This window comes from Henningerozyma blattae, chromosome 9 (assembly GCF_000315915.1).
Source record: "Henningerozyma blattae CBS 6284 chromosome 9, complete genome".
Classification (NCBI taxonomy): Eukaryota; Fungi; Ascomycota; class Saccharomycetes; order Saccharomycetales; family Saccharomycetaceae; genus Henningerozyma; species Henningerozyma blattae.
In genome coordinates, this window is record NC_020193.1 from 187,409 (window position 1) to 211,947 (window position 24,539).

The 24,539-nt window shown below is 32.5% G+C and overlaps 9 protein-coding genes across 9 annotated transcripts; 4 read left to right on the top strand and 5 right to left on the bottom strand.

Moving 5' to 3' along the window:
* Window positions 1–308: 308 nt before the first annotated feature.
* TBLA0I00970 (uncharacterized protein) lies at window positions 309–1,051 on the bottom strand (the record flags this gene model as incomplete). Its single annotated transcript, XM_004182227.1, has 2 exons — window positions 309–869; window positions 1,001–1,051. 2 exons carry the CDS (start codon window positions 1,049–1,051, stop codon window positions 309–311), a joined length of 612 nt encoding a protein of 203 aa, XP_004182275.1.
* A 4,957-nt stretch (window positions 1,052–6,008) lies between these two features.
* Window positions 6,009–10,169, bottom strand: ATH1 (alpha,alpha-trehalase ATH1; the record flags this gene model as incomplete). Its single annotated transcript, XM_004182228.1, has 1 exon — window positions 6,009–10,169. The coding sequence occupies one exon, from the start codon at window positions 10,167–10,169 to the stop codon at window positions 6,009–6,011; it is 4,161 nt and encodes a 1,386-aa protein (XP_004182276.1).
* A 1,183-nt stretch (window positions 10,170–11,352) lies between these two features.
* ATP1 (F1F0 ATP synthase subunit alpha) lies at window positions 11,353–13,074 on the top strand (the record flags this gene model as incomplete). Its single annotated transcript, XM_004182229.1, has 1 exon — window positions 11,353–13,074. One exon carries the CDS (start codon window positions 11,353–11,355, stop codon window positions 13,072–13,074), a length of 1,722 nt encoding a protein of 573 aa, XP_004182277.1.
* An 861-nt stretch (window positions 13,075–13,935) lies between these two features.
* GLO3 (ADP-ribosylation factor GTPase-activating protein) lies at window positions 13,936–15,462 on the top strand (the record flags this gene model as incomplete). The annotated part of the gene is made up of 1 exon (XM_004182230.1): window positions 13,936–15,462. The coding sequence occupies one exon, from the start codon at window positions 13,936–13,938 to the stop codon at window positions 15,460–15,462; it is 1,527 nt and encodes a 508-aa protein (XP_004182278.1).
* Window positions 15,463–15,973: 511 nt separating this feature from the next.
* Window positions 15,974–16,690, bottom strand: ROX3 (Rox3p; the record flags this gene model as incomplete). The annotated part of the gene is made up of 1 exon (XM_004182231.1): window positions 15,974–16,690. One exon carries the CDS (start codon window positions 16,688–16,690, stop codon window positions 15,974–15,976), a length of 717 nt encoding a protein of 238 aa, XP_004182279.1.
* A 1,414-nt stretch (window positions 16,691–18,104) lies between these two features.
* RPL32 (60S ribosomal protein eL32) lies at window positions 18,105–18,500 on the top strand (the record flags this gene model as incomplete). Its single annotated transcript, XM_004182232.1, has 1 exon — window positions 18,105–18,500. The coding sequence occupies one exon, from the start codon at window positions 18,105–18,107 to the stop codon at window positions 18,498–18,500; it is 396 nt and encodes a 131-aa protein (XP_004182280.1).
* Window positions 18,501–19,044: 544 nt separating this feature from the next.
* On the bottom strand, window positions 19,045–19,823 carry SCS22 (phospholipid metabolism-regulating protein SCS22; the record flags this gene model as incomplete). Its single annotated transcript, XM_004182233.1, has 2 exons — window positions 19,045–19,652; window positions 19,778–19,823. The coding sequence occupies 2 exons, from the start codon at window positions 19,821–19,823 to the stop codon at window positions 19,045–19,047; spliced, it is 654 nt and encodes a 217-aa protein (XP_004182281.1).
* Window positions 19,824–21,290: 1,467 nt separating this feature from the next.
* On the bottom strand, window positions 21,291–22,553 carry MAP2 (methionine aminopeptidase; the record flags this gene model as incomplete). Its single annotated transcript, XM_004182234.1, has 1 exon — window positions 21,291–22,553. The coding sequence occupies one exon, from the start codon at window positions 22,551–22,553 to the stop codon at window positions 21,291–21,293; it is 1,263 nt and encodes a 420-aa protein (XP_004182282.1).
* Window positions 22,554–23,186: 633 nt separating this feature from the next.
* On the top strand, window positions 23,187–24,302 carry SHO1 (osmosensor SHO1; the record flags this gene model as incomplete). Its single annotated transcript, XM_004182235.1, has 1 exon — window positions 23,187–24,302. The coding sequence occupies one exon, from the start codon at window positions 23,187–23,189 to the stop codon at window positions 24,300–24,302; it is 1,116 nt and encodes a 371-aa protein (XP_004182283.1).
* Window positions 24,303–24,539: the final 237 nt, after the last annotated feature.

Consider the following 24,539-nt stretch of genomic DNA (forward strand, 5'->3'; position numbering starts at 1 on the left):
GAAATTTCTTTCATTCATTTATCTTTCGAAAAAACTGATAGAATTACAACGAATTGAATCGTTTTCAGCGTCTATTTCTTCTATAGGCCGACTTTGGAATAATTTATACATGATAAAATTCAGCATATACTAAAAAATAGAAAAAAGTGTAAAATATATAAAATGAGCATAAAAAAGTCAACTAGTTAATAAAAAAAACTAATAATGAAGAAGGAAGGAGAAGGAAAATGTATCATTTAAATATATATATATGTTTCGATCTATCATCTCTGTAATCCATATTTTAAATTTTTCTTCAAATTTAAAATTTAAAATTGTTGATGGGTAGCTTGAGCAGCTTGAGCGCTGAAACCGGAAGTAGCAGCAGATGCAGCTTGGTTAACAGCAGCAGAAGCGTTGTGAGAAGCGGTTTGAGCAGCTTCGTGAACGGATTGTTTAATATCAGAAACGCCAGCCTTAGCGTTAATATATTTAGAGGTAGCTGGATCAATGACCTTCTTGTAGATCATGTTTGCACCACCAGTTTGTGGCAAAGCGATGTAAACTAAGAAGATAGTCTTGATAAACCAATAAAATGGGATCAAGTAAGTTAAAGCAACAGACCAGAATTCAATAACGCTGAAGAAAGCGTAGACAACCCAGTAGGTTAACAATTGAGTGTCATCAGCAGAACCTGGAGTCTTTAAGGCAATCAAGGATAAGTAAGCTGGTAAAGCAAAACCGACGATATTGGCTAAAATTTCACCAATACCACCAATGTTAGCTAACAATAATAGGAAGTAGACGATAACTAAACCGAAAACAATGTAAGATTTTGGAATGTTAGTTCTAGCTTCTAATTGTTGTAAGATTTTGTTGTTTGCATATCTCTAATTTCAATTGATTAATATATAATTGTATTGGAAATAAAAATGGAATATAATTGTTAGTAAATTCGTTCATAGAAAATGGGGATCAATAAAAAGTTTATTACTATTCCAAATAATGAAGTGTAACATACGGAATCGAATTGCTTCAATTGTTGTTGGATGCTCTTTTGAAATTCAGACATATTGATTGTTAACTTGATCTATATCTTGTTGAGTTGAAAGAATTGTTCTGGCAGTAACCCAACTGAAAATAGGACAAAATGAACAAATTTAAATTGTTGAAAAATCAACCAGGAATTTCACTTCACCTTGTTTTCTTCCAACTGGTTCCTCAAACCTTCACCAGTTATTTCGTGAACCGGTCATTCAAAATTGTTTGGTGATAATCGAGGCAAAATGAGCGACGGCACTTTGCCGTTTTCGGACACATAACCAAATTGGCAAACAGTTACCAAAACATTTTGGACATACAATCTCTGCACAATTTTACGATGGTCAGTAATTTTCATTTGTGCCACTATTGAGGCAAGAGAATTATGGCGTGCTATTTTAAGAAATATTACTGACGCTGAGTATTGTGGAATAGAAGAGCAATAAACTCATATATATTCTTAGTGACAAATTTAAATATCCTTATAGAAAAATAAATTTTTTAACAATATTTCTATTTACTTTTAGGGTTTTAGATTCTTATCTAACAGGGCATGCTATAATGTCATCAAAATATATGGCAATAGCTTATAGGACTTTTACAATAGGGTACAACTTGGTAAATATTAGAATCAACTATGTGATATCTATTCCTTATTAGGGAGGGATACTATATAAATAATAAACCTTTGGAACAGTTTGATATATAGCAAAAAATAACTAGCAAACTGTTCCTCGAATTCCTAGAGCAAGGTCAACTTTCTGGTTGAACATTTAGTGTATTGTTTTTAATATATTTAGAAGGTTAGTGTAGTATAGTCTATACAATTCAGGATTTTAAAACGAAAATTTTAATTTATTGAATTTTATGTTAAGGTCAAAAAATTTAAAATTCAGAAAATCATATTTTCTACTGAAAAGAAAAAAAACCATAAATACCATATTAAGTGTTATGTTTCAAAAACATATAGTACTCCAAGTGAAAATAGGGCGTATTAAATGCTTAAGATACGCTAGTTACTGCTATAAAGTTCTTGCTTTAGAGTAATGTGTTGAAAATTAATGTTACTATAGATAACAGGTTATTATATGTAAACAAGTAATAATTACTGATTTAGGATAGAAGAAGGGTATAATGTACAAACAATAATACTAATAAGATCCCAATTAGGTAATTCATGTGATATAAGATTAACTAACAGAGTCATGCGTTTGTCATAAGAATAAATAATAAGGTAATTTCTTGTATCATAAGTTTTACTATTAAAGTAATTAATGTGTCATAATATTCTAAATCTTAAAATAAAATGTATAAATAGCATCGATTAATTCGAGTTAAAAGCTCGTATTTTTAATATTGTTTTTTTTATATAGTTTATTCCTACTAAGAAGGACCGGAGAGTTTTATAAAATAACTTTACTATTAACAACAAGAATTATTCTCTAAATAACGTCGGACCCTAATATTAATACCCCTTATAAAGCTGATAATAATGAATTAAAAAGTGGTAAAATAGTTTTTTTATATAGACGACTAAAATAAAGCGTGACTATATATGAAATAACTGAACCTTCTTAAACTTCTATATACAGTCTATTTTGAATTATTAATGATGAGAGTAGGACAATAAAAATCATAGAATCTATATTTTAGGGTTGATAATACTTTGACCAGGGGCCAATAATAATTCCTAAAGGGTTTCAACAAGATTATTAGTAGCCTAAGAAAATAATATAAAAATAGCTAACAGCCTATACTCAAAAGAGTTTTTTTTTGAATTCTAGCGAGTGGTATTTAAAATTAATTTCAATTAAGAACAAAATTAATAAATAATTTCTTTTTTATACGTTAAAGAAAAATAGCTTTTGAGAACGATGCCAGCATTGAAACTAATATTATCTAATACTATTTTCCATTACGGACACCATACTTTTTCACTTTAGTGAAATTTTCCATATTAGAATTGCTCCTTGATAGGATAATGTAATATTCTGCACTCGAAAGTACACAAATGCCAAAAAATACCGTAACATATCAATATTATAAAAACAGGAAGTAAGCACCTAAATTTTGAGGTGTTGATTTTTTGTCGTAATAATAGGCAGTTCATGGAAAAATAAAAAAATAGATAATCATCTTTTTTATCATACCGTTACAAATAAGTGAAAAAAAATAGATTATCCTTCTAATAAAAATATTATCTGAACATATAAGATATACCCTATTTTAATTAGTGATAATACAAAAGCTATCTATTGGATATTCTTTCTGTTTCTCTTTTTATGGATTATAACAAGAGTTCGATATGTTGAGCTACTCTTGTTACTTTTTCATATAGTAATTTAAAATTGTATAAATTGGCCATAGCTGTTCTCAATGACAATATTACATTTTACGAAAGGTTATTAATAGCCTATTTTTATAACTTGAAAAAACAGAAAAAACTTGACTTATTTAATTGAAGAAATGTATGGCGTATTTGGATACTATAATTATCTAGTCAAAAAACCAGAAGTGAGTTAATTGAAACCTTGGCTGAAAGGCTGGGCTGACTAGGACACGGAGACTACAACTCTACTGGTATTGCAATTAATGGTAATAAACCTAACTCTATCAATATATATAGAATAGTTGGTATGGTGAATGTATTGAAAGAAGAAATAAATAGCAATAATCTCAATAGAGGTATTATCTATGCACCCATAGTGACATAGCCTATACAAGATGTGTAATTCATAGTTAAGCAAAGAAAAGCAATTGCCACCTCCAGAGTTCTGATTCTACAAATCCAGTTGCAATAAATCACAATGGTATAATTACAAATTTCGGAGAACTAGAGGCATTGCTAATAGATAGAGGTTACAAATATGAATCAGATACTGACACAGAGTGTATTGCTATACTTTTTTTACATCTGTATCAAACTAATATCAAAATAGGCAATGGTATAGATATTTATTGAATGACAAAATTAGTCCTAATGGAGCTAGAAAGTTTATACAGATTATTATGTAGATCAGTATATTTTCCAAGTGAAGTTATTTCAACTAGAAATGGTTCGCCATTACCTTTTGATGTTAAAACAAAAAAGAAATTTAAAGTTGAATTTGTTGATGTTGAATTTCCAACTGAACGTACAACTCAAACAAATATTGTATTAGACAATGAATACACTGCTATCAAGGACCATATCATATAATCTCCAATTAATTCAAAGGTGAACAAAAATGAAATTCATCAAAACACTTAATTGTTTCCAAGTGCTGGTATTGAATTTCATTCGAGACCTTCTTAATCAAGAGAGTTTTTACCTAAAGATGGCACACCAATTCCAATTGAATCCTTTATCGTCTCTGATGCAGCATCTGTAATTAAATATAATAAGAAGGTTTTATTTTTAGAGGATGACGATATTATTCATATCTCTGACGACGAACTGCATATTCATAGATCCAGAAAAGAAGTCGGTAAAGCAATGATTGGCGCAATTCAAATGGTGGAGTTGGTGCTATTTCAAATAATGAAAGGTCCATATAAACATTTCATGCAACAAGAAATTTATGAGCAACCTGCATCAGCCTTCAACACTATGGGGGTAGGCTTGATTTTGACAACAAGCTATTTAAATTTAGTGGCCTCAAGTAATAAATTCCAACTATTAGGAAAGAAGGAAGACTAGTTATGATTGTCTGTGGTACATAGTACCATTATCACCTTGCAACTAGATGTATCTTTGAACAATTGTCGGATATTCCAGCTAGTATCGATTTAGCCAGTAATTTCTTGAATAGAAAATGACCAATCTTCCAAGATAATACTTGTGTATTTGTTTCTCAGAGTGAAGAGTCTGCAGATACAACTCTTACCTTGAGGTATGCCATGGAAAGAGGTGATTTGACAGTTGGTATCGTTAATACTGCCGGTTCCTCAATCTCCAGAGCTACTAACTGTGGTATTAATATTAATGCATGCCCAGAAATCTGTGTAGCATTTACTAGGGTATAAGCTTTTCAATACATTGTATTAGTCATGCTTGCAGTCTTACTAGGTGAAGGTCGCATCTCTAAGACTGAAAGAAGAAAAGAAATTATACAAGGTTTAAAATTGATTCCAGAACAAATTAAATATGTCTTGAAATTAGAACCAAGAATTAAAAAATTACGTAAAAATGAAATAAGTGATCATTACTTTTATTAGATAGAGGTTATCAATTTGCTTCTGCATTAGAAGGTGCTATGAAAATTAAAGAAATCTCATACATCCATTCCGAAGGTGTTCTTGCAGGTGAAATGAGACATAGTATTTTAGCATTAGTCGATGAAGAATTACCAGTCATTGTATTCGGTGCCAGAGATTCTTTATTCCCAAAAGTCGTTTCCTCCATTGAACAAGTTACTGCTAGAAAGGGTCATCCAATCATCATTTGTAATGAAAATGATGAAGTTTGGAATAAGAAGAAGTCTGAAAACAACAAATTTATTACATTAGATGTTTCACCCATTATTGATTGTTTACAAGGCTTGATTAATCTCATCCCCTTACAATTAATGTCATATTAGTTTGCTTCCAACCAAGGCATTGATGTTGCTTTTCCTAGACTTTTGACAAAATCAGTTACTGTTGAATAATAATTGACACTCATTCTATTGATGCTTCTAGTACACTATTATATTTCCACATATTCTTTATTATTAAGATGTCTAATTTATAAGTAATTTTATGTAATCTTGTAATCTCATTACTAGAGTACATATAAAACAGATAAATATAATACAAAACGAGTACTCCCAGTAAAAGAATTTATGTAAATTAGCTTGATATCACTTTTGTTTAATAAGCGTGGTATTATATCCACTTAGTAGTTATCACAGGCTTTCAATACACTTTGCTTTTTAAAAAAATGAACTATTACCACTGGGCTATTCGCCAAATAACTCATTGTATAGTATGAAAAATGATTAATTTTCATTTTGCTTTCTGATTATATATTAAATATCTATAAACTCAGTATCGTCATTTTTTAAAACAATCTCCTTTATGGTTGCACCTTTACTATCGTTATCATCATCAAAGACTCCATTAACTGTCAACACTATAAATCTCGCTTTTCTATCTTCTTCATTATCTTCCAAACTTTTACCGTTAGACCCTATCTTTATTTTTGAATAATCTATATGGAAATATGTTTTATTACTAGGCAATATTTCGATTAATGATTGTTCAATAATTTCTGGGAAAAAGGGTTCACTAGGGATTACCTCATGGTCTTTTAATATAGTAATGAATTTCCTATTCAACAATTTAAGTTGTGGTAAATTAGATAATATATTGTCCAGATCATCTAAGGTCCATTGTAAGATGGACTCTAAATCATTTGTGCATCTATCCTCATCGCTATTTTGACAACCTTCCATGCTTGTGTCTTTAACATCACCAATATCTTCTAATAACTCCTGAATAGTTCTAGATTTTTCGCTACCTTCAGTAGATTCAAGTCGATCGGAAACTTTCTCAAGTATTCTTTCAATTTGATCACTATGAGGTAGTATTGAAATTGAAAAGTTCTTGGCAGGTCTTCCTCCCCATAGAATCATCCCAGATTTAATTTCTTGTTGGTTATCTTTTCCAAGATCGATTAATAATCTAGCTGGCCTATATTTATCCATTGGCTGCCAGTGAGTATAATTATTACCGTCCAAAGCTGAAACTGCGACATCGCCTGGTACACCTTCAGTCAAATTTGTAATTTGCTTATTTTCTACAATATTACCCTTAACATTTAACTTTAATTTAAATAAAGGTAATTTTAACTCTTCTTTAGGGTTAAGAATGTAGTAAGAACCATTCTGTAGGATTTCTACATGATCATCAACTTGAATGGAGTTGTTTATATCTTCAACAGGCAGATTATTAGTTTTATTGATACCTCTGTAAGGTTCTACATCTCTATCATGAATTAAAGAACGGTCTGGAATTTTAATCATTATTGGAGTATCTCCTGATTTGTGAACAATAGTACCATTATTATCATCTATTATTATATCTAAAACTTGGTTCATATATTTGAAATTACGTATAGCAATTCCACCTGGTAATCTGGGTAGTTCTGTAGGATTAAACCTTAGTACACGATATATCTGCTTTGTTTCTTGATCTACTTCATAAGTATATCTAATACCAGTTAAGCCAAACAGTATACTTTGCAAAAAACCACCATTAGCAGTTAAAAATGGGAATGCAGGTTGGGTAAGCCCATTTGTTAAAAAATTATCGTCAGATTGTTCACTAAATTGAGCAAATGGTGCTCTTAAGTATGGTAATACAGATTTATACAAATAACTTTGGGAAGATGAACCATGGTTTAAAAGAGTAGCAGCAGCAGCAACAAATACAGGATATGTCATTGCTGGACCAGAGGCAGATTGCTTTTCTGAATAGTAATACAAATCACGGATAGCATTATTCAAGATCGATTCATCATTAAGATAACCCAATGGATACACCATTAATATTACATCTGCTTGTTTCACTTCGACCGAACTATTCATACCGCTGTATTCTAGAGTAATATTTGAAGTGGATCTAGGGATATAGATGTTGTGAGATATTTCCATCCAACGAGGATCTACAAACTCTCCTAAATGATTCCCGATATCAGTAGCCCATTTTAAGAGAGTCTTAATCCCTGCATTTGTGAATGCCCCATTATTAACAAAATTTGCAAATTCATCAGGATCTGTCAAATTGTAAGTTTCATATTTACCTATGGTTTGATTAAATTGTACAAATGAAGCAAAAAAGATTGCCGCATCTCTAACAAGTGGCCACGTTGTATACCTCAAATAATCGTCATCAATGCCTTCTCCGCCATTCATATAAATTGAAAAACTAGCCATAGCAACGTCTACATTAATGTGATATTCATAATCATAACATGGGCCTGTTGAACTACAGTTAGCAAATCGTCCAGAAGTCCAAGGATATAAAGCACCGGGATGACCATGCTCTTTTGCATTCAATAAAGCTTGTTGATGGGTTGCGTTTCTATAATTACTCATTTGTTTTGCAATATTTGGGAAAAATGGTAATACAGCAGGTTGCATCCAAATATCAGCATCCCAAAATACCATACCTCCATACGAATCCGATGATAAACCACCTACTGGCACAGGCAGTCCTCTTTCTTCGGAAACATTATATTTTCTTGTATTGGACAAAATATGAAATAATGATGATCTTGCCGTCATTTCTAATAAACTATCGGAAGGGATTTCAATAAATGCATCATTATATAATTCGGCCCATGCTTCAGTATGTGATTTCAATAGACTTTCGTAATTGCCCTTACTTGCTAAGGCAATCTCTTTAGCCATTTCTAAATTAGATTTTTGTTCATTTGAATTGAACTCAGACGATATGATTGCGGAGTATTTATTTATAATTAATTTTTTATTATATTTAGATAAGTTAACTTTTGTGTATTGTGATATTTTCTCACCATTATCATCATTTCCAATTGATGAAAAATTTTTTTTAAATGCAAAATCCTTTTTTGGAGTTCTCCAACCATTACTATTTCCATAATGTGCAGAACAAGTTGAATAAATTGCAGCATTAGAATAAGGGATGTTATCAGGATGGACCACCATAAAGATGGCATTATTATCCTCTTCAATTCCCGATGTTTGCAAAAATGTTCTAAAGGAGGTTTCCATATCTAAAGTATCATAGACAGTTAAAATTACTTGCTCATCCGAATTATACTCTTCATCATTAGAATTTCTGTTATTATTATTATTATTATTATTATTATAATTTAATTTTTCAGTGTTTAAAGTGATTTCAACGTTTAAAACGCCTAATGGATACATTCTTCTATGCGTCCAAACATCCGATTTAATGTGAACTAAAGAATCTAGATAATCCATCTCGGTAGTGACAACACCATTTTTCATGGATAAATTTTGTTTGTAATTTGTAATATCTTCATCTTTTACCATTTGCGGATTAAACCAATGAATTCTGTTATTGAATTCTATAGAGAATTGTAAATTTGTCCATTGTGGTATTGTTGAAATAACTGTGGAATAACCCTTTTCATCTAATTCTGGAAAATTTGTTGAATTTAATGACTTTTGTATTGAATAAAAATCGGAGACATATGCACCAGTAAATCTTCTATTTCTTAATGGCCAACCATTATTCAAAGAATCTGGTATATTTTTAGAATCTGGAGTCCATGGGTTAAAAGTATCTAAAGAAAAACCAAACCCAATGTTGGGTAATCTCGCACCAATATATCCATTAGATACATAAGGTTGTCTTGAGTAAGTATTTTCTTGAGAAAATTTATCTGTTCCTAATACCATATTATTATCATCATAAAAAGCAGTATCGAAATCAGATAATAATTCATATAGTTTCTTGGAAGCCTTTCTATATTGTGGATTATATTCCAATACATGTTCGTTACCATTAGATAGACTAATATGAGAAGTATTATGAATATTATAAGTGGGCCCATTATTAAAATGATTGAACCTTAGAAAAGAATTTGCAACACCATTGTTATGTCTCCAATTAAACATATTTTTCTTGAAAGTGGAAAATGAGGTGGATGAACCATGCAATAAAGTAGAAGTCATTAAAATCAATACACAACACATTAAGAAAGCAAACAACGCTAGACTGGGTATGGATCGTTTAATACCTGACCATGTATGAAAGTGACTGTTTGAGTTTATGATACTATTAGTATTATTTTTATTAGTAATTTTTTTATTATTATTATCATCACCATCATCATCTTCATTGTTGTTGTTATTACCACCACTATGAGTAAATGGAGCTGTTTCATCATCATTCTCTTGATCATCACTATTCTCTTGGCTATCGCCGTTATTATCTTCCTCACTATGATCCATTATATCAAAAAGTGTATACTCATTAGCCTCTATATCATCTGAACGATTTGGTTGCGAAGTAGTAGCACCTTGTTCATGTAAATCATTTTTTTGAATATTATCGGTTATAGATAAATCGTCACAATGATGTAAATCCAACATTTCTATATTACTTTTATCATCACCACTTTGAATATTACTAATATCTCGGTCAGAGGGCATATCTGTTCTTCTAGTATTTTCCATTCTACAAGAATAATATAATTGATCTGACTATTTTTATTTTTCAAAAGCTTAGTGAAGTATGATACGTTATTTTATTAAATCAGTGATACTTTACTTTCACTCTATCTTTTCTCACCACAATTTATCCTTATTTTAACGCACACTTTCGTTCGTCATTAAATCTAGTTCCAGATTCTTACTTGTACCGTATTGGATACACTTGCACGTTTTGAAATGTCGAATCTTGAGCTTTTATTTCCTTCTTGATTCTTTTTAAAATATCTTGCAGATCCTTTATCCCTTGATATTCCTATTATTCGTTTTCCTATACATTCCCCGTAGTTTTCTTAATTAAGGAATATATTGGCGGGCCTCATAACCCTCAAACCGATTTTCTGGGCTTAGATATTGGAGTCACATGAGTCGGCATATTTCTCAAGGGATACACCATATGGCCCGAAGAGGAAAACACGTGACACACATTCCTTTTCGGGCGAACCACCCTTATATCCGGTGTGACACCCCTTATTGCCGCGGAATTACCATAAACAGTAACTATTCGAGCACGTGATTTATACCAGCCGGGTAACCATGCTGCTACCGAATTCCGAGTTCCCGGGGAGGCCAGCACTAAGGGTGTGTGATTCTCACTGTCAAAGATCTTCGACACTGGGTCAGTTGTGGACAGAATAGAGACGGCTAAGGGAGAGAGAGAGAGGACTCGACTCAACCTTCAAACTAACAAACTTCAACAGACAATTAACCAACTTCTGAGACTTTGTATCCAACCTCAATCCATCTCGACAATAACCTTGGATCAATCAACCATCTACCAAGAAACTAAATACAAAACTCTCTGTATTCAATATTAAGGATTGTTTTCATAAACTTTTTTAACTTGGATCACAACTATTTATAAGAGTAAGAAAGAAAGAAGGAATTCAATCTCTCCCTGACCTAGAAAAGAATCAATATCAAATAAATTTAAGAACTAATATTCATATATTAGCATCCTTTTAATAATATCACTTTTTCTCAGGGCTTTTTCTTTTTACTTAACTAAACTATATTTGTTTCCCATAATATTCTATTATTTTGGTTAAAATATACCTATAAATATTAAGGCCATATTTTTTATTTCTACACTATAAATATTCACACACACATCCTCCCTCTCCAACCCCTTTTCTAAATCCTTTAAACAATGTTATCTCGTGCATCTTTAGCTCGTTCCGTTTTGGCTTCCACCCCTTCTACTTCGGTAGCTGCTAGAACTTTGGTGACTTCGTCAGTCAAGTTAGCTTCTTCTTCTTCCGCCAAGGCTATCTTATCCAACAAATCTAATGCTTCAAGCAATTTAGTTAGATCTAGAAGAACTTACGCTTCTGCTAGTGCCAAGCCACAACCAACAGAAGTCTCTTCTATCTTGGAAGCTAAGATTAGAGGTTTGAACCAAGATATCAACTTGGATGAAACTGGTAGAGTCTTGGCCGTCGGTGATGGTATTGCCCACGTTTACGGCTTAAATAACATTCAAGCCGAAGAATTGGTCGAATTCTCTTCTGGTGTTAAAGGTATGGCTTTGAATTTAGAACCAAACCAAGTTGGTATCGTTTTATTCGGTTCTGATAGATTAGTTAAAGAAGGTGAATTGGTCAAGAGAACCGGTAAGATTGTTGATGTCCCAGTTGGTCCAGAATTATTGGGTAGAGTTGTTGATGCTTTGGGTAACCCAATCGATGGTAAGGGTCCAATCAAGGCTTCTGGTTCAAGAAGAGCTCAAGTCAAAGCTCCAGGTATTTTACCAAGAAAATCCGTTCACGAGCCTGTTCAAACCGGTCTGAAATCTGTTGATGCTTTAGTTCCAATTGGTAGAGGTCAAAGAGAATTGATTATTGGTGATCGTCAAACCGGTAAGACCGCTGTTGCCTTAGATGCCATCTTAAACCAAAAGAGATGGAACAACGATCCAAACTGTGATGAATCCAAGAAATTATATTGTATTTATGTCGCTATCGGTCAAAAGAGATCCACTGTTGCTCAATTAGTTCAAACTTTGGAACAACATGATGCTTTGAAATACTCCATCATTGTTGCTGCTACTGCTTCTGAAGCTGCTCCATTACAATACTTGGCTCCTTTCACTGCTGCTTCCATTGGTGAATGGTTCAGAGACAATGGTAAACATGCTTTGATCACTTACGATGATTTATCCAAGCAAGCTGTTGCCTACCGTCAATTGTCATTATTATTAAGACGTCCACCAGGTCGTGAAGCTTACCCAGGTGATGTTTTCTACTTACATTCTAGATTATTAGAAAGAGCTGCTAAGATGTCTGACAAGAACGGTGGTGGTTCTTTGACTGCTTTACCAATCATTGAAACTCAAGGTGGTGATGTTTCTGCTTATATTCCAACCAACGTTATTTCCATTACTGATGGTCAAATTTTCTTGGAATCTGAATTATTCTACAAAGGTATTAGACCAGCTATTAACGTCGGTTTATCAGTTTCTCGTGTTGGTTCTGCTGCTCAAGTTAAAGCTTTGAAACAAGTTGCTGGTTCTTTGAAATTATTCTTGGCCCAATACAGAGAAGTCGCTGCCTTCGCTCAATTTGGTTCTGATTTGGATGCTTCTACCAAACAAACTTTAACCAGAGGTGAAAGATTAACTCAATTATTGAAACAACCTCAATACTCTCCATTATCTGCCGAAGAACAAGTTCCATTGATTTACGCCGGTGTCAACGGTTTCTTAGATAACATCGAATTATCAAGAATCGCTGAATTCGAAGCTGCTTTCTTACCATACTTGAAGGCTGATTACCCAGAAATCTTAAACAGTATTAAGGAAAAAGGTGTTTTATCTGATGAATTAATGGCATCATTGAAAACCGCAACTGAATCATTTGTTGCCACCTTTTAAGTATAAAAAAAACTATTAACATATCATTACCTATAATTAAAAAATTTTTTTTTCTTATTATCCATCTGACTTTTACAATTTATTACTACTACTTCTACTTCTTTATTGTGTCATGTCCTCTCTTTGAAAAGATTAACATTGAATTAAAGGTTTCTTTCTCTTTAATAGGAATAAGAAGAATATGGTAAAATAAAAAATGGACATATTTCATTTTACTTAATTTTTCTTATTCCTATTATTTAAATCTTTATTGCCTTTTCGAATTTCATGTATATATATATATATTTATACGTAATGTGTATGTATGTTTTTTTTATCTCTGTCTGTCTATACAATATCTATATTCAATTTATTCTTATTTTATTATTTTTATTCTCCCTTTTTATTTTCTAATCTTTTCAATAATTTTATAATGATATCTATGATATAATCAGGTATGAATATGACTTAAGATTAGATAATTGTGGCATTCATACTAAAATAAGTGATGCGTTAAATTTCAAGGATATGCAAACACGATCTCCATTTACTCCATCCATTTCTGAACGCTCCACCAAATTCGTTTTATCGCTACGGTGATTTCTTCGTTGTCCCGCTTAATCTTTTGGCAAATTTCGGTATTCTTTTGACCCAACTGAATCAAAAATTTACCGAATTTTAAGTAACAAACAACACGGTTTAAAAATAAAAAAAAATATAATAATAAAAAACAATGAACAATAGTAGTATTTAACTTTCTAAAAGAAAGATATAAAGAATTCTTTGTTTACGTTCTAACAAATTTATTTATAAATTTTACTCATTCGTAACTTCATTCAATAAAAAAAAGAGAAAGAAGAAAAGGTAAAAGCAAGTTTAAACATGAGCAGTGACGAAGGTGAAGTATTTGCAACTAAGGAGGTTACCAATAATGTTTTCCAAAAATTAACTCAAAGACAAGAAAACCGAGTTTGTTTTGATTGTGGTAATAAAAACCCTACTTGGACATCAGTTCCATTTGGTGTTATGCTATGTATCCAATGTTCTGCTGTACATAGAAACTTGGGTGTTCATATCACATTTGTCAAATCATCCAATCTTGATAAATGGACTATTAATTATTTGAGAAGATTTAAGTTGGGTGGTAATCATAAAGCTCGGGAATATTTTTTGAAAAATAATGGGAAACAATATTTAAGTACGTCTAATGTTGATGCACGTGTGAAATACACTAGTAGTGTTGCTAAACGTTACAAACAACATTTAGATAATATCGTGGAAAAGGATTCTGAATTACATCCAGCAGAATTAGTATTAAACGATGGTGATCTTTCTGCTTTGAATAGTGATGAATCTAATGATTCTTTAGTATCTACTCCGGGATCTAAAAATAGCTCAACTGCAGATGAATTTTTTTCTAATTGGCAAAAGCCTAATGCAACTAGTCAAACTTCCATTAATAATTCTCCAAGAGGGTTGACACCAAATAATACTGATTCTGGTTCTAACACTTCCAAGCCAAATACTCCAAGAACATCATCCATCTTAAATTCTAACAGAAGAAAGATAAATACGAATAATACAGGTGCTAATACTAGTATTGGTAATAAAAAACATTCTATCTTATCCTCTAGTAGAAAACCTAAGAAGTTAGGGGCTAAGAAGGTTGATAAATCTAATGCAGAAGATTTATTTGATCAATTTGAAAAAGATGCTGAAGTAGAAAAGGAAGAAGAACAAACCATGGCATTTGGATTAAACAATAAGAGTAATGGTAATCTTTATAATCCAAGCAACACATACAAAATGAATAATATTTCGCCATCTCAAACTAATGAAATAACAATGAGTTCTACTAAGAAGGCCTTTACAGGTGACGAAGAATTTGATGATTTCTTAAATAACGAATCTAATGGTTTTAATAATAATAATGGTAAAGATAAAGTAGCTGAATTACAACCTAAGTTTGCCAAATTAGGGTTTGGTATGACTAACAACGATGCCCAAAAATTGGCCGAAGAACAAAAGGAAGCCACTAGAGCTGCTTCTGGTTATAAATATACTGGTAAGGTTGCAGCCAAATATGGTGGTCAAAATGCTATTTCATCTGATCAATTATTTGGTAGAGGTACTTATGACGCTGAAGCCTCTCGTGAAGCCAAGGATAAATTAAAAACATTTGACAATGCTACATCTATTTCCTCTTCATCATACTTTGGTGAAGATAAAGAAGGTGACGAAGAAGGAAATATGGGTAATTCATATGGAATGGGTAGGAATACTAATAATAGTAACAGTTATATTGATTTTGGTGTAGCAGCAGATGATGAAATTCAAATGTTGAAAGACGCCGTGGAGCAAGGTGCAGCTAAATTAGGTAATTATCTAAGAGATTATTTAAGAAAGTGATGCTAAAGGGTATGTAGTTTTTTTTTTCTTTTTAAAAGTATAATAAAAAAGAGATGAAAAAAAGATGAAAAATTTAAAAAAAAAATTAAAAATTAAATTATATAATAACAAATAAACAATCATAAACTGTATCATATAGGATATACATATAATAATAATAGTAATAATAATAATAATAGTAATAGCAATATCAAAAATAATAACATAATTTTTTAATACAAAAAAAAAAAACTCATTGAAGCATAAAGGAAAAAGAAAAAATAAACATTATTAAAAATATATATGTATATAGGAATGATGATTTACACTGCGTGTGTATGTGTGCGTATGTATGGAGATTGAGGTGTACGTTTTGGGAAAATATGAAAGCGGGATATATGTTTTAGGAAAGCGTATTACCAGAAATAGTAGAATATTTGAAACAGATGACTAATTAAAAACATATATACAAACAAGATGTCTGATTATACATATGTAGAAAAAAAAATAAAAATTATAACAGTAGCCAAGGTTATTCCAACCTTCTTCTCTTAACATCATCATTGAATTCACTATTAGGAGTAGCCATTGAACTACCATTTGATTTATTCTTTCTCTTTTTCTGTTGTGAACCGTTCTTCATCGAACTTGCAGTAGTCCCACCTGTACTGCCAGGATTGCTTACGTTATTTGTATTATTTGAATTTGCACTTGAAAGATTCAAGTTACCTGTTCCGTCGAAATCAAACGCCAAATCATCAATTTGGAAATTGTTTATAATGGAATTGTTTTGGAATTCTGCAGGGTATGATTTTTCGAAATTGGATATGACATTATTACAAAGGTTCCAATCTATATTTGGTAAATTGAAAAGCGATAAATCTCTATTTTTCATCTTTTGTAAATATTCTTGATAATTTTGCTTTTTCAAATCCATATAATTGGAACCATCCGACAACATATCTGCATTGTTTTGGAATAGAATATTTGATATTTCCCCACCTTTACCATTTTCTCTTGTCGGTATGATGTTAAATTTACCTGATAGATCAGAAATTTGATTCTTGTATGATTTTCTCAATTTGACTGCCTTTGTACCGTCCAAGTTGGATCTTGCCACTTGTTTCGAAAGATCTTTAAGGTTATAAATAGAAATCAAATCATCTAGAGGGTTAGGTTGTTGTGGTTGATAATAAGTTTGAGGGTCGATATAATAGTAGTAATCAGGTGGATTAGTTTCAGTAGTCATTATCTAGAAGGTGTGAGTGAAAGAGAGAGTGAGAGAGAGAGTTGTATACTTATTATTAGCAGAAAATAATAGAAATTGGATAAAAGACAATTTATAAATAAATAATAATGAATCAAGTTTGAATGGCTATGTTTTTATACTTTTTTTATACTCTTTCAACACTCTTTTAATACTCTTTTCGCATAATTTTTATCTTACTATTGATTGTTAAGATGTATGTAAATTGTAATTTTTCAAATTTCTTTTGATTTTTAGCATCGGATAGGGCACCGAATGAAAATGATAATTGGAGAGAAACAAAGCAAAGACAAAATTTAAGCATCTCTGCCCAACAGGATCGACAACCAAACGAGGTAACAGAATGGTGGGCGGCGGGAACGAGCCAAGAAAGGGTTGAACATAGAGAATGCCGTAGAAACTGGAAACTGGTGGCATGTGAGCGTGGGCCAGGCACCGTAGCTTAATGCTAGTTACCCGTGACACAGAAACCATTGTAGGAGAGGTAGGCGGGGAATGCAGGCAGAACACACCCGTGCATCTGGGCGGGATAGTTTCCTGATATGGTAACGCCGAAGTGGCGTGCGGGGAGAATGAAGGGCGGGGCCTATTCTGGCCAGGGCATGTGCATGTAGAGGATAGGGTTGGTGAGGGTTGGTGAGGGTTACGGATGGGGCGGGTAATTCATCGGCGGGGTTATTGATGTGGCGGATTTTCCGATCGGGAGTAAGGCTAACTCCGGGTTTTAATTTTTCGGGCGGGATTTGCAAATTTGAAATTTGGAATTTACAATGACTGTGCATCCGTGCACCTCAGGGTGTGACAATTCTTTTTCTTTTTGTTTTTCTCTTATTTCAAAATTTCCATTCGGGTTTCTCATTTCTAGACGGATCCTGCTGTTTGATTTTTCATTAGGAAAAGGACACACGGCAACGGTCACATAGGGAGAATATATTGCCAATGGTTTAGGCAGATGCTCTCACTAGAATCTACTCTTCCAAAGGAAACTCTCTTTACAATATCGATGGAGCTAGACAGAAACTCTCTATCTAGAACTCTCTTTTCCCACAGCCCCTCGATTCTTGTCAATTCCAATTCTCAATACCCCGATAACATAGTAGTCAATCCGGGTTGGGCTGCCGTAATTGTATGGTCATTGAATATACTACCATACGTAATAATATATATACAAATTTTTATATAGTGATAAAATTGGTAATGATTTTTTTTTTTAGCAAAAGACACCTTAGGTATAGATCGGACAAGAACATAGTGAATTATCAAGGTATGTGCAAGCACAAAGCGATGAGACTATTCAGAAATGTTATAAATTCGAGTTGAATTATTTTTTACTAACAATTAAAATTAAAAATATACTTTACTTTAAAAGTATCGAGAAAAATATTTTTTTTTACAGATGGCTTCTTCTTTACCTCACCCAAAGATTGTTAAGAAACACACCAAGAAGTTCAAGAGACATCATTCTGATCGTTACCATAGAGTTGCTGAAAACTGGAGAAAGCAAAAGGGTATCGACTCTGTTGTCAGAAGAAGATTCAGAGGTAACATCTCTGAACCAAAGATTGGTTACGGTTCCAACAAGAAGACCAAGTTCATGTCTCCATCCGGTCACAAGGTCTTTTTAGTTGCCAACGTCAAGGACTTAGAAACTTTGACCATGCACACTAAATCTTACGCTGCCGAAATTGCTCACAACGTTTCTGCTAAGAATAGAATTGTTATCTTGTCTAAGGCCAAGACTTTAGGTATCAAAGTCACTAACGCCAAGGGTCGTTTAGCTTTGGAAGCTTAAGAAATTTGATCTATCGTCATATTTTCTTTTGATAAAAATCCGTTATATCATTTTATAATTTATTTTTTTAATATTTTATTATATATAAATTCCATTTCCTATTACGTACTTTAAAACAATTTAAATTTAGCATTGTGTAATGGCAAAGCAAATTAAGAGTAATATAACATTGAAATTTATTTTAATATATATAGAATTTCTTAAATCAAACTACATTTAAATAAAAATGATAAAATAGATATGGTGGCAAGATTAAAGAAGATACAGAGAGAGAAATAAAAAATTTGAACCCTTTTCTGATTATTCGAAACTTTAATATTTCGATTGTTTTTGTATCGCATGTTCGGCGGCAAAGAATGGTATATATATATATATATATTTATATATTATTTATTATTGTTATTATTGTTATTTTTTTGATTATGATTTTAAATAAAATATCTTTTTTAATTTTTCGTATTTTAAAATGAGAAGAGAAGGGGAGAGTGACAGAGTGGTGAAGATTTAAGATAAGGATATGTTCATTATTATAATATTGCAATATTTAAAAGAATCTCAAATAACCAAAGACACCAGCAAGAATTAAAACTATAATCATCAAGAACATAGAAGAACTAGAACCGGAACTCTTGGCTGCAGATTGTTGAACGGATTTAGTTTCTTTATTCCCAACAACAGCATCATTGGTATTTGAAGAACCTGTAACACCTCTATTTTTCAATTCAGTTTCTGGGTAATGGTGATCTTCATGAGAAGCACCGGCACCTGTTGTGGAATGGTGATGTTTTTCATGGGAACCACTCGATTTACTACTCAAATTATATCTAACTTTAATTTTCTTGGAAATGGCTTGTTTCTTATATTCCATTTCTAATTCAGGCCAAGCTTCAGCTACAGATTTTGTACCCAAATCATTTGGAGCTGGTAAAGTTATAATTAAGAATTTATCACGGCATTTATAATCAGGAGCTGGTTCTTCAGTTAACCCTAATAATATGACTTGAACTTCTACAGATTCACCAGGTTCTACTAAAGCTGCATTTGGTCTAACACAATAGAATTTAGGGGCAGTAGTTTTCACTTTAAATACAATAGGATGATCGGATGTATTGGTAACAGTGGCGTATTGTGTGGATTGTTGTGTAAATGGTGCTATTGCAAGGGATCTTTATAGGAAGGATATTCCAAATTTTGTTGAATATTGTTAGTAAATGATTCTAAGAGGGGAGGGGGGAAGGAGGGTTCAAAAAAAAATAATAATAATAAAATTGACATACGATTATATTCCAAAACGTCTGGTTTAATTTCGATATTTGAACGCATAGTTTAATATTTGAACGACTTGTATGTGGGTTGGGAGTGCAATGAGAAGTAATTTAGAGATCCGTCGAAAAAAATTATAATTATAGATGAATTCTAACCAATATTTTTTTATCAGGTGTGTATACAATTTGTCGTTATTGCTTTTCTTTTTCTTTCTGTATTGCTTATTTCGTTGGTCGTTTGTCCTTTCGTTTTTTTTAAATTTTTTGGTTTCTTGGGAAAAAAAAAATTTACAATGAATGATACAATCGATTGAGCTTTGTGGTTGTGGTTTTAATTGATTATTTATTAATTAAAGAATTTTCTTTATTTTTTTGTAAAAAATTATATTATCTTGATTTTCTTTTTAAATTTTGTTTGTTTCCAAATTTCTATTCAATTCGTTGTGTTGTATATAGTTTTTGAAAATGGAAATTCGAAATACGAGAAATAAATAAATAAAAAAAAAAATATAAAGTGCCAATTGATAGTTCGCCAAAAAAGAAAAAAAAATCCTAAAAAAAAATTGAAAAATATAAATTTACCTTGAAAGTTATAATAAGAATTATAATATATGATGAAGGGGAAGTTTTATATATATGTTTAGTAGTATATTATATATGTTTATTTATAAAATAATACAGTATTGATATTTAAGATAAATCGAATCGAATTCTTTTCCAGTTTCCAAGAGCATTGAGCATTTCTACCAGTTTTCCCTTATTCCCTATTCCTTATTTCCTCTTCTTTCCCTTAGCTTTTGCATTATTTTTTTTATTTTTGGTTTTTCCTTGTTTCTTTCCAATCTTGTTATCCTATTAGCTAAGAGTATAATAAATGTATCCTTAGAGATAAATGAAAATATCCTAGTCTGAATACACTGTAGTAGGATATATTACTATTACTCTTCAAACCACCCTGCTTGGTATCCCAAAATGGATACCACGGGTAAACATCCCAAAAGGGACACCCCGTCCGTATTTCTCAAAACGGAAATGCAACAAGTCTTGCCGTTACCCGGCTGTACCCCCTGATTCCTGTTTTAGGGCAGTTTCTGGATCCGTCCAAGGCGCACGCAGAATAACTTGATAGGGTCACAGATGCCAGAAGGGGTACCTTGGGTTCGAATCCTACAGGCGGCTAACAGTCTGTTTCCATATTCTATCATATATACGATGATGATATGATATGATGAAACTATTAAAAGTGTCAATAAATTGAAAAGAGTTAAAAGAAAAAAGTGGTAAAGAATGGAAAAGAGTTAAAAAAAGGTAGTGAAGAGTTAAAGAAAGGAGTTTTAAGTTTTTAAGAGGGCATTACGTTATGCACAGTTTGGTACAGGCCGAGGGATATAAAGGAACATGAATCGGGTGTGGTAGGCCCCGTTGTTCATTCTGTCATTACATAATTATGTACTGTATGTATATGTGAGTATTTCTTTCCTCATCGATTCTATTTTCTTAAAAGTGCACACAGGATCGCCGAGACTTAGTAGTCATCACCCCTGGAAACTACTTCCTTCTTGTGTGGATGCAATAAGATCGTATGCTCGAATTGAGCAGTGTATGAGCCCTCGATATCCATCAGTGGAGGATAATCTTGGACGATACCTTCTTTGACCAAATTGTTCAGGGCAAATAAATATTTATCTTCGCCTAGCCCATCCAAGTAACGACGGCAGAATGGTAATGTGCCAAAGTTACGCTGTATGGTAGTAAGGAGATGTTTAGATCTTGATAGACTTGGTGGTGCCAAACTGGCGTAGTCACTGCTTAATGCATAGTGAGAGACCTCACCACTAGGGATTACGTATCCGGAACCTGTGGTACCGAACGTCTCGATAGCAAAATGTTCGCCTTCTTCCATCTTAGTCTCATCACCGTTTTTCACAATGGGGACAGATTTACCTCCATGGATACGATAAGGTCCAATGTTATGACCACACAAGTTCCGGCATGGTTTAATTGGGTACACTTTACCATCTAATTCTACTTCGTAGGATTCCATAACTTCTTGGATGGCTTCACCTATATCTGTTAATCTCACATCGATACCTGCTTCACGAACACCGGTCTCTGTGGATTCACGAACAGCTTTCAATAAATTATCATATCTAGGGTCCATTGCAACTGTCCAAGCAGAATCTATGATATTACCATTAACTTGAACACCGAAATCCACTTTCATCACATCTCCCTTTTTGAAAACAGTCTTGTCACCTTTATTTGGAGTGAAATGAGCTGCACAATCATTAATAGAAAGACCAGTTGGGAAACCGATCCCTGCCAATTTTGGATTTTCCATATTATTTAAATTGATTTCAGCTTTGGTGAATTTTCTTGTCGAATTTTCGATTAATTCTGCAATTTCTGTTAAACTCATACCTGGTTGAATTTTGGGCCTTACATTTTGTCTAACACGACGATGAATTTCGGCACCTTTACGAACATCATTCCAATGTTGGTAATTATCTTCACTTAATTTCAAATATTTTTTTTCAGTATCTGTTTTACGTTTTAAATTGAAATCTTGCTCATAATCTAGCCATTGACCTTGAGGATATTTTTCTTCAGGGAAAATCAATTCAATAGCTTTAACGTTATTTTTCTTCTTCTTTTTCTTATTCTTTTTTTTCTTGGAAGGTTCCGCAGTGGTAGTGGTGGCGTCAGTTTCAGTTGCATTCCCAGTGGTTTCTGCTACTTCTGGTTCTTTTGGAACATCTACTTTTAACGGTTCTACACTGTTTGGCATTTCAACTAGGGTTCTTCTACAGAATTAAGTTTTAACAAGATGCAGATACAACAAGATAGGGCAGATATAATAGAATTAGTTGATGTAATTAAATTTCTCGGTTTCCTTACTACAATTCGAAATTGAAAAATTAAAGAAATTCAAAAAAAATTCAAAAAAAAAACAACCTCCGAAACAATAGGCGAATATATTATACATTTATAAAAAACAAAAAGGAAGCTTATCGGTTTCATTTTGATTATATATAAGAACTATCCATATATATATATATACGTATAATTTCAAGTCACAACGGGGCTTCGAATTTCCTATTCACTTGACTTTTTTTTTCTATTTTGCCTCGCTTTGCCTCGCTTTTTTTTCAATTACGTATAATCTTTTTGCCATTATTTGCATAACCTCATTGGAGTCTCTTACTTAATTGAGCTTTAATTAGGCGCATTCGTGTAGTTTAGGAAAAAGTAAAACGCGTCCCAGATCAAAAAAAAAAAAATAAAATAAAATGACAACCAAAATAAAATAAGCCTTGGCTTAATTGCAAACAGGTATATAAAAAAAAAAGTATCAACGAACTTTAACTTCCCATTTTACTTCTCAGGAAATACAGACATAACACACAAAAACAATAAAAAGATGCCTATTCCAAGCAGAGCAGATGCAAAAGTGCGTCGTAGTAAAGCTCATGTAAAACATACATTCAGTATCCATAACCTACTGGGAGATCCATTTGGAATATCATCCATCACTATTGCTATATTTGCGTGGATCATTACACTGGGTGGTTCTTCTGCTGCAGTATCTAGTGACGAAGCGTTCCCCAGATTTTCATGGTGGGGGATAGCGTATCAATTATTCATGATATTCATAATGATATTTCTTTATACATATGATCTGATAGATTATTATCGGAATTTCTTAACAGGATCCAATAGTGTTGCATTTGTTTATAATACGAATTCTGCCACCAATTTGATATATACCGGTGGATCTAAGCGTGCTGCTGCTTCTGCAGGGTTTGTCTTGATGGCCACGATGAATTTATTCTGGATCTTTTATTTTGGTGGTGATAATGCATCTCCAATCAATAGATGGTTAGATTCATTTTCCATTCGTGGAATCAGACCATCGGCACAAGAAAATGCATTACTAAGAGCACATAGAAGATCTACTAATTTGATTTTGAAAAATAGGAACCATAATAATAGTACCATAAATGGGAATAACGTTGATTTTGAAGGCTCTATGGGTGTGGGTAGCCGATTAGACGAATATTCGTTACAAAGACATAATAATCCTAATTTACATAATAGGAATATGACTAATGGAGGAGAACAAATGATCAATTATATGTCATCTGTAGAGTTGAACGGGTTGGAGAATACCGAACCTAAAAAGACTCAACAAGAAATAACAAATGATTTGAAAGATATTAGTGATGATGATATGGAATTATCAGGTAACAATGATTCTGGTGTGAATAATAATAGAAACACTTATTACACTGACGTATCCAATGGTAATACTGAGACTACAATGGGATTCTATAGTGACATTGGAGATGACGTGTTCCCCTACAAGGCACGAGCCTTGTACTCATACAAGGCTAATGAAAACGATGCCTATGAAATCTCGTTTGAGCAAAACGAACTATTAGAAGTGAGTGACATCGAAGGACGTTGGTGGAAGGCAAGAAGAGAAAATGGGACTACGGGTATTATACCGAGCAATTATGTGGAACTGATCGAATAACAATAATGATAATAACCAATTGTAAACTATACCCCTAAATTCCCCTACCCCCCGAAAAAAGTGTATTTATGCCACATACTACCCATTGTATTTATTTTTGTAATGTATAATTTTTTATTTTTTTTTAATTTTTACCTTTTTTTCTAAAAACCCAAAAAAAAAAAACAATGGTTTATTGAAAGATAATCTCTCTTACTATATGGTGTTACATTGTTAAGGCTGGCCCAAATAAATTAA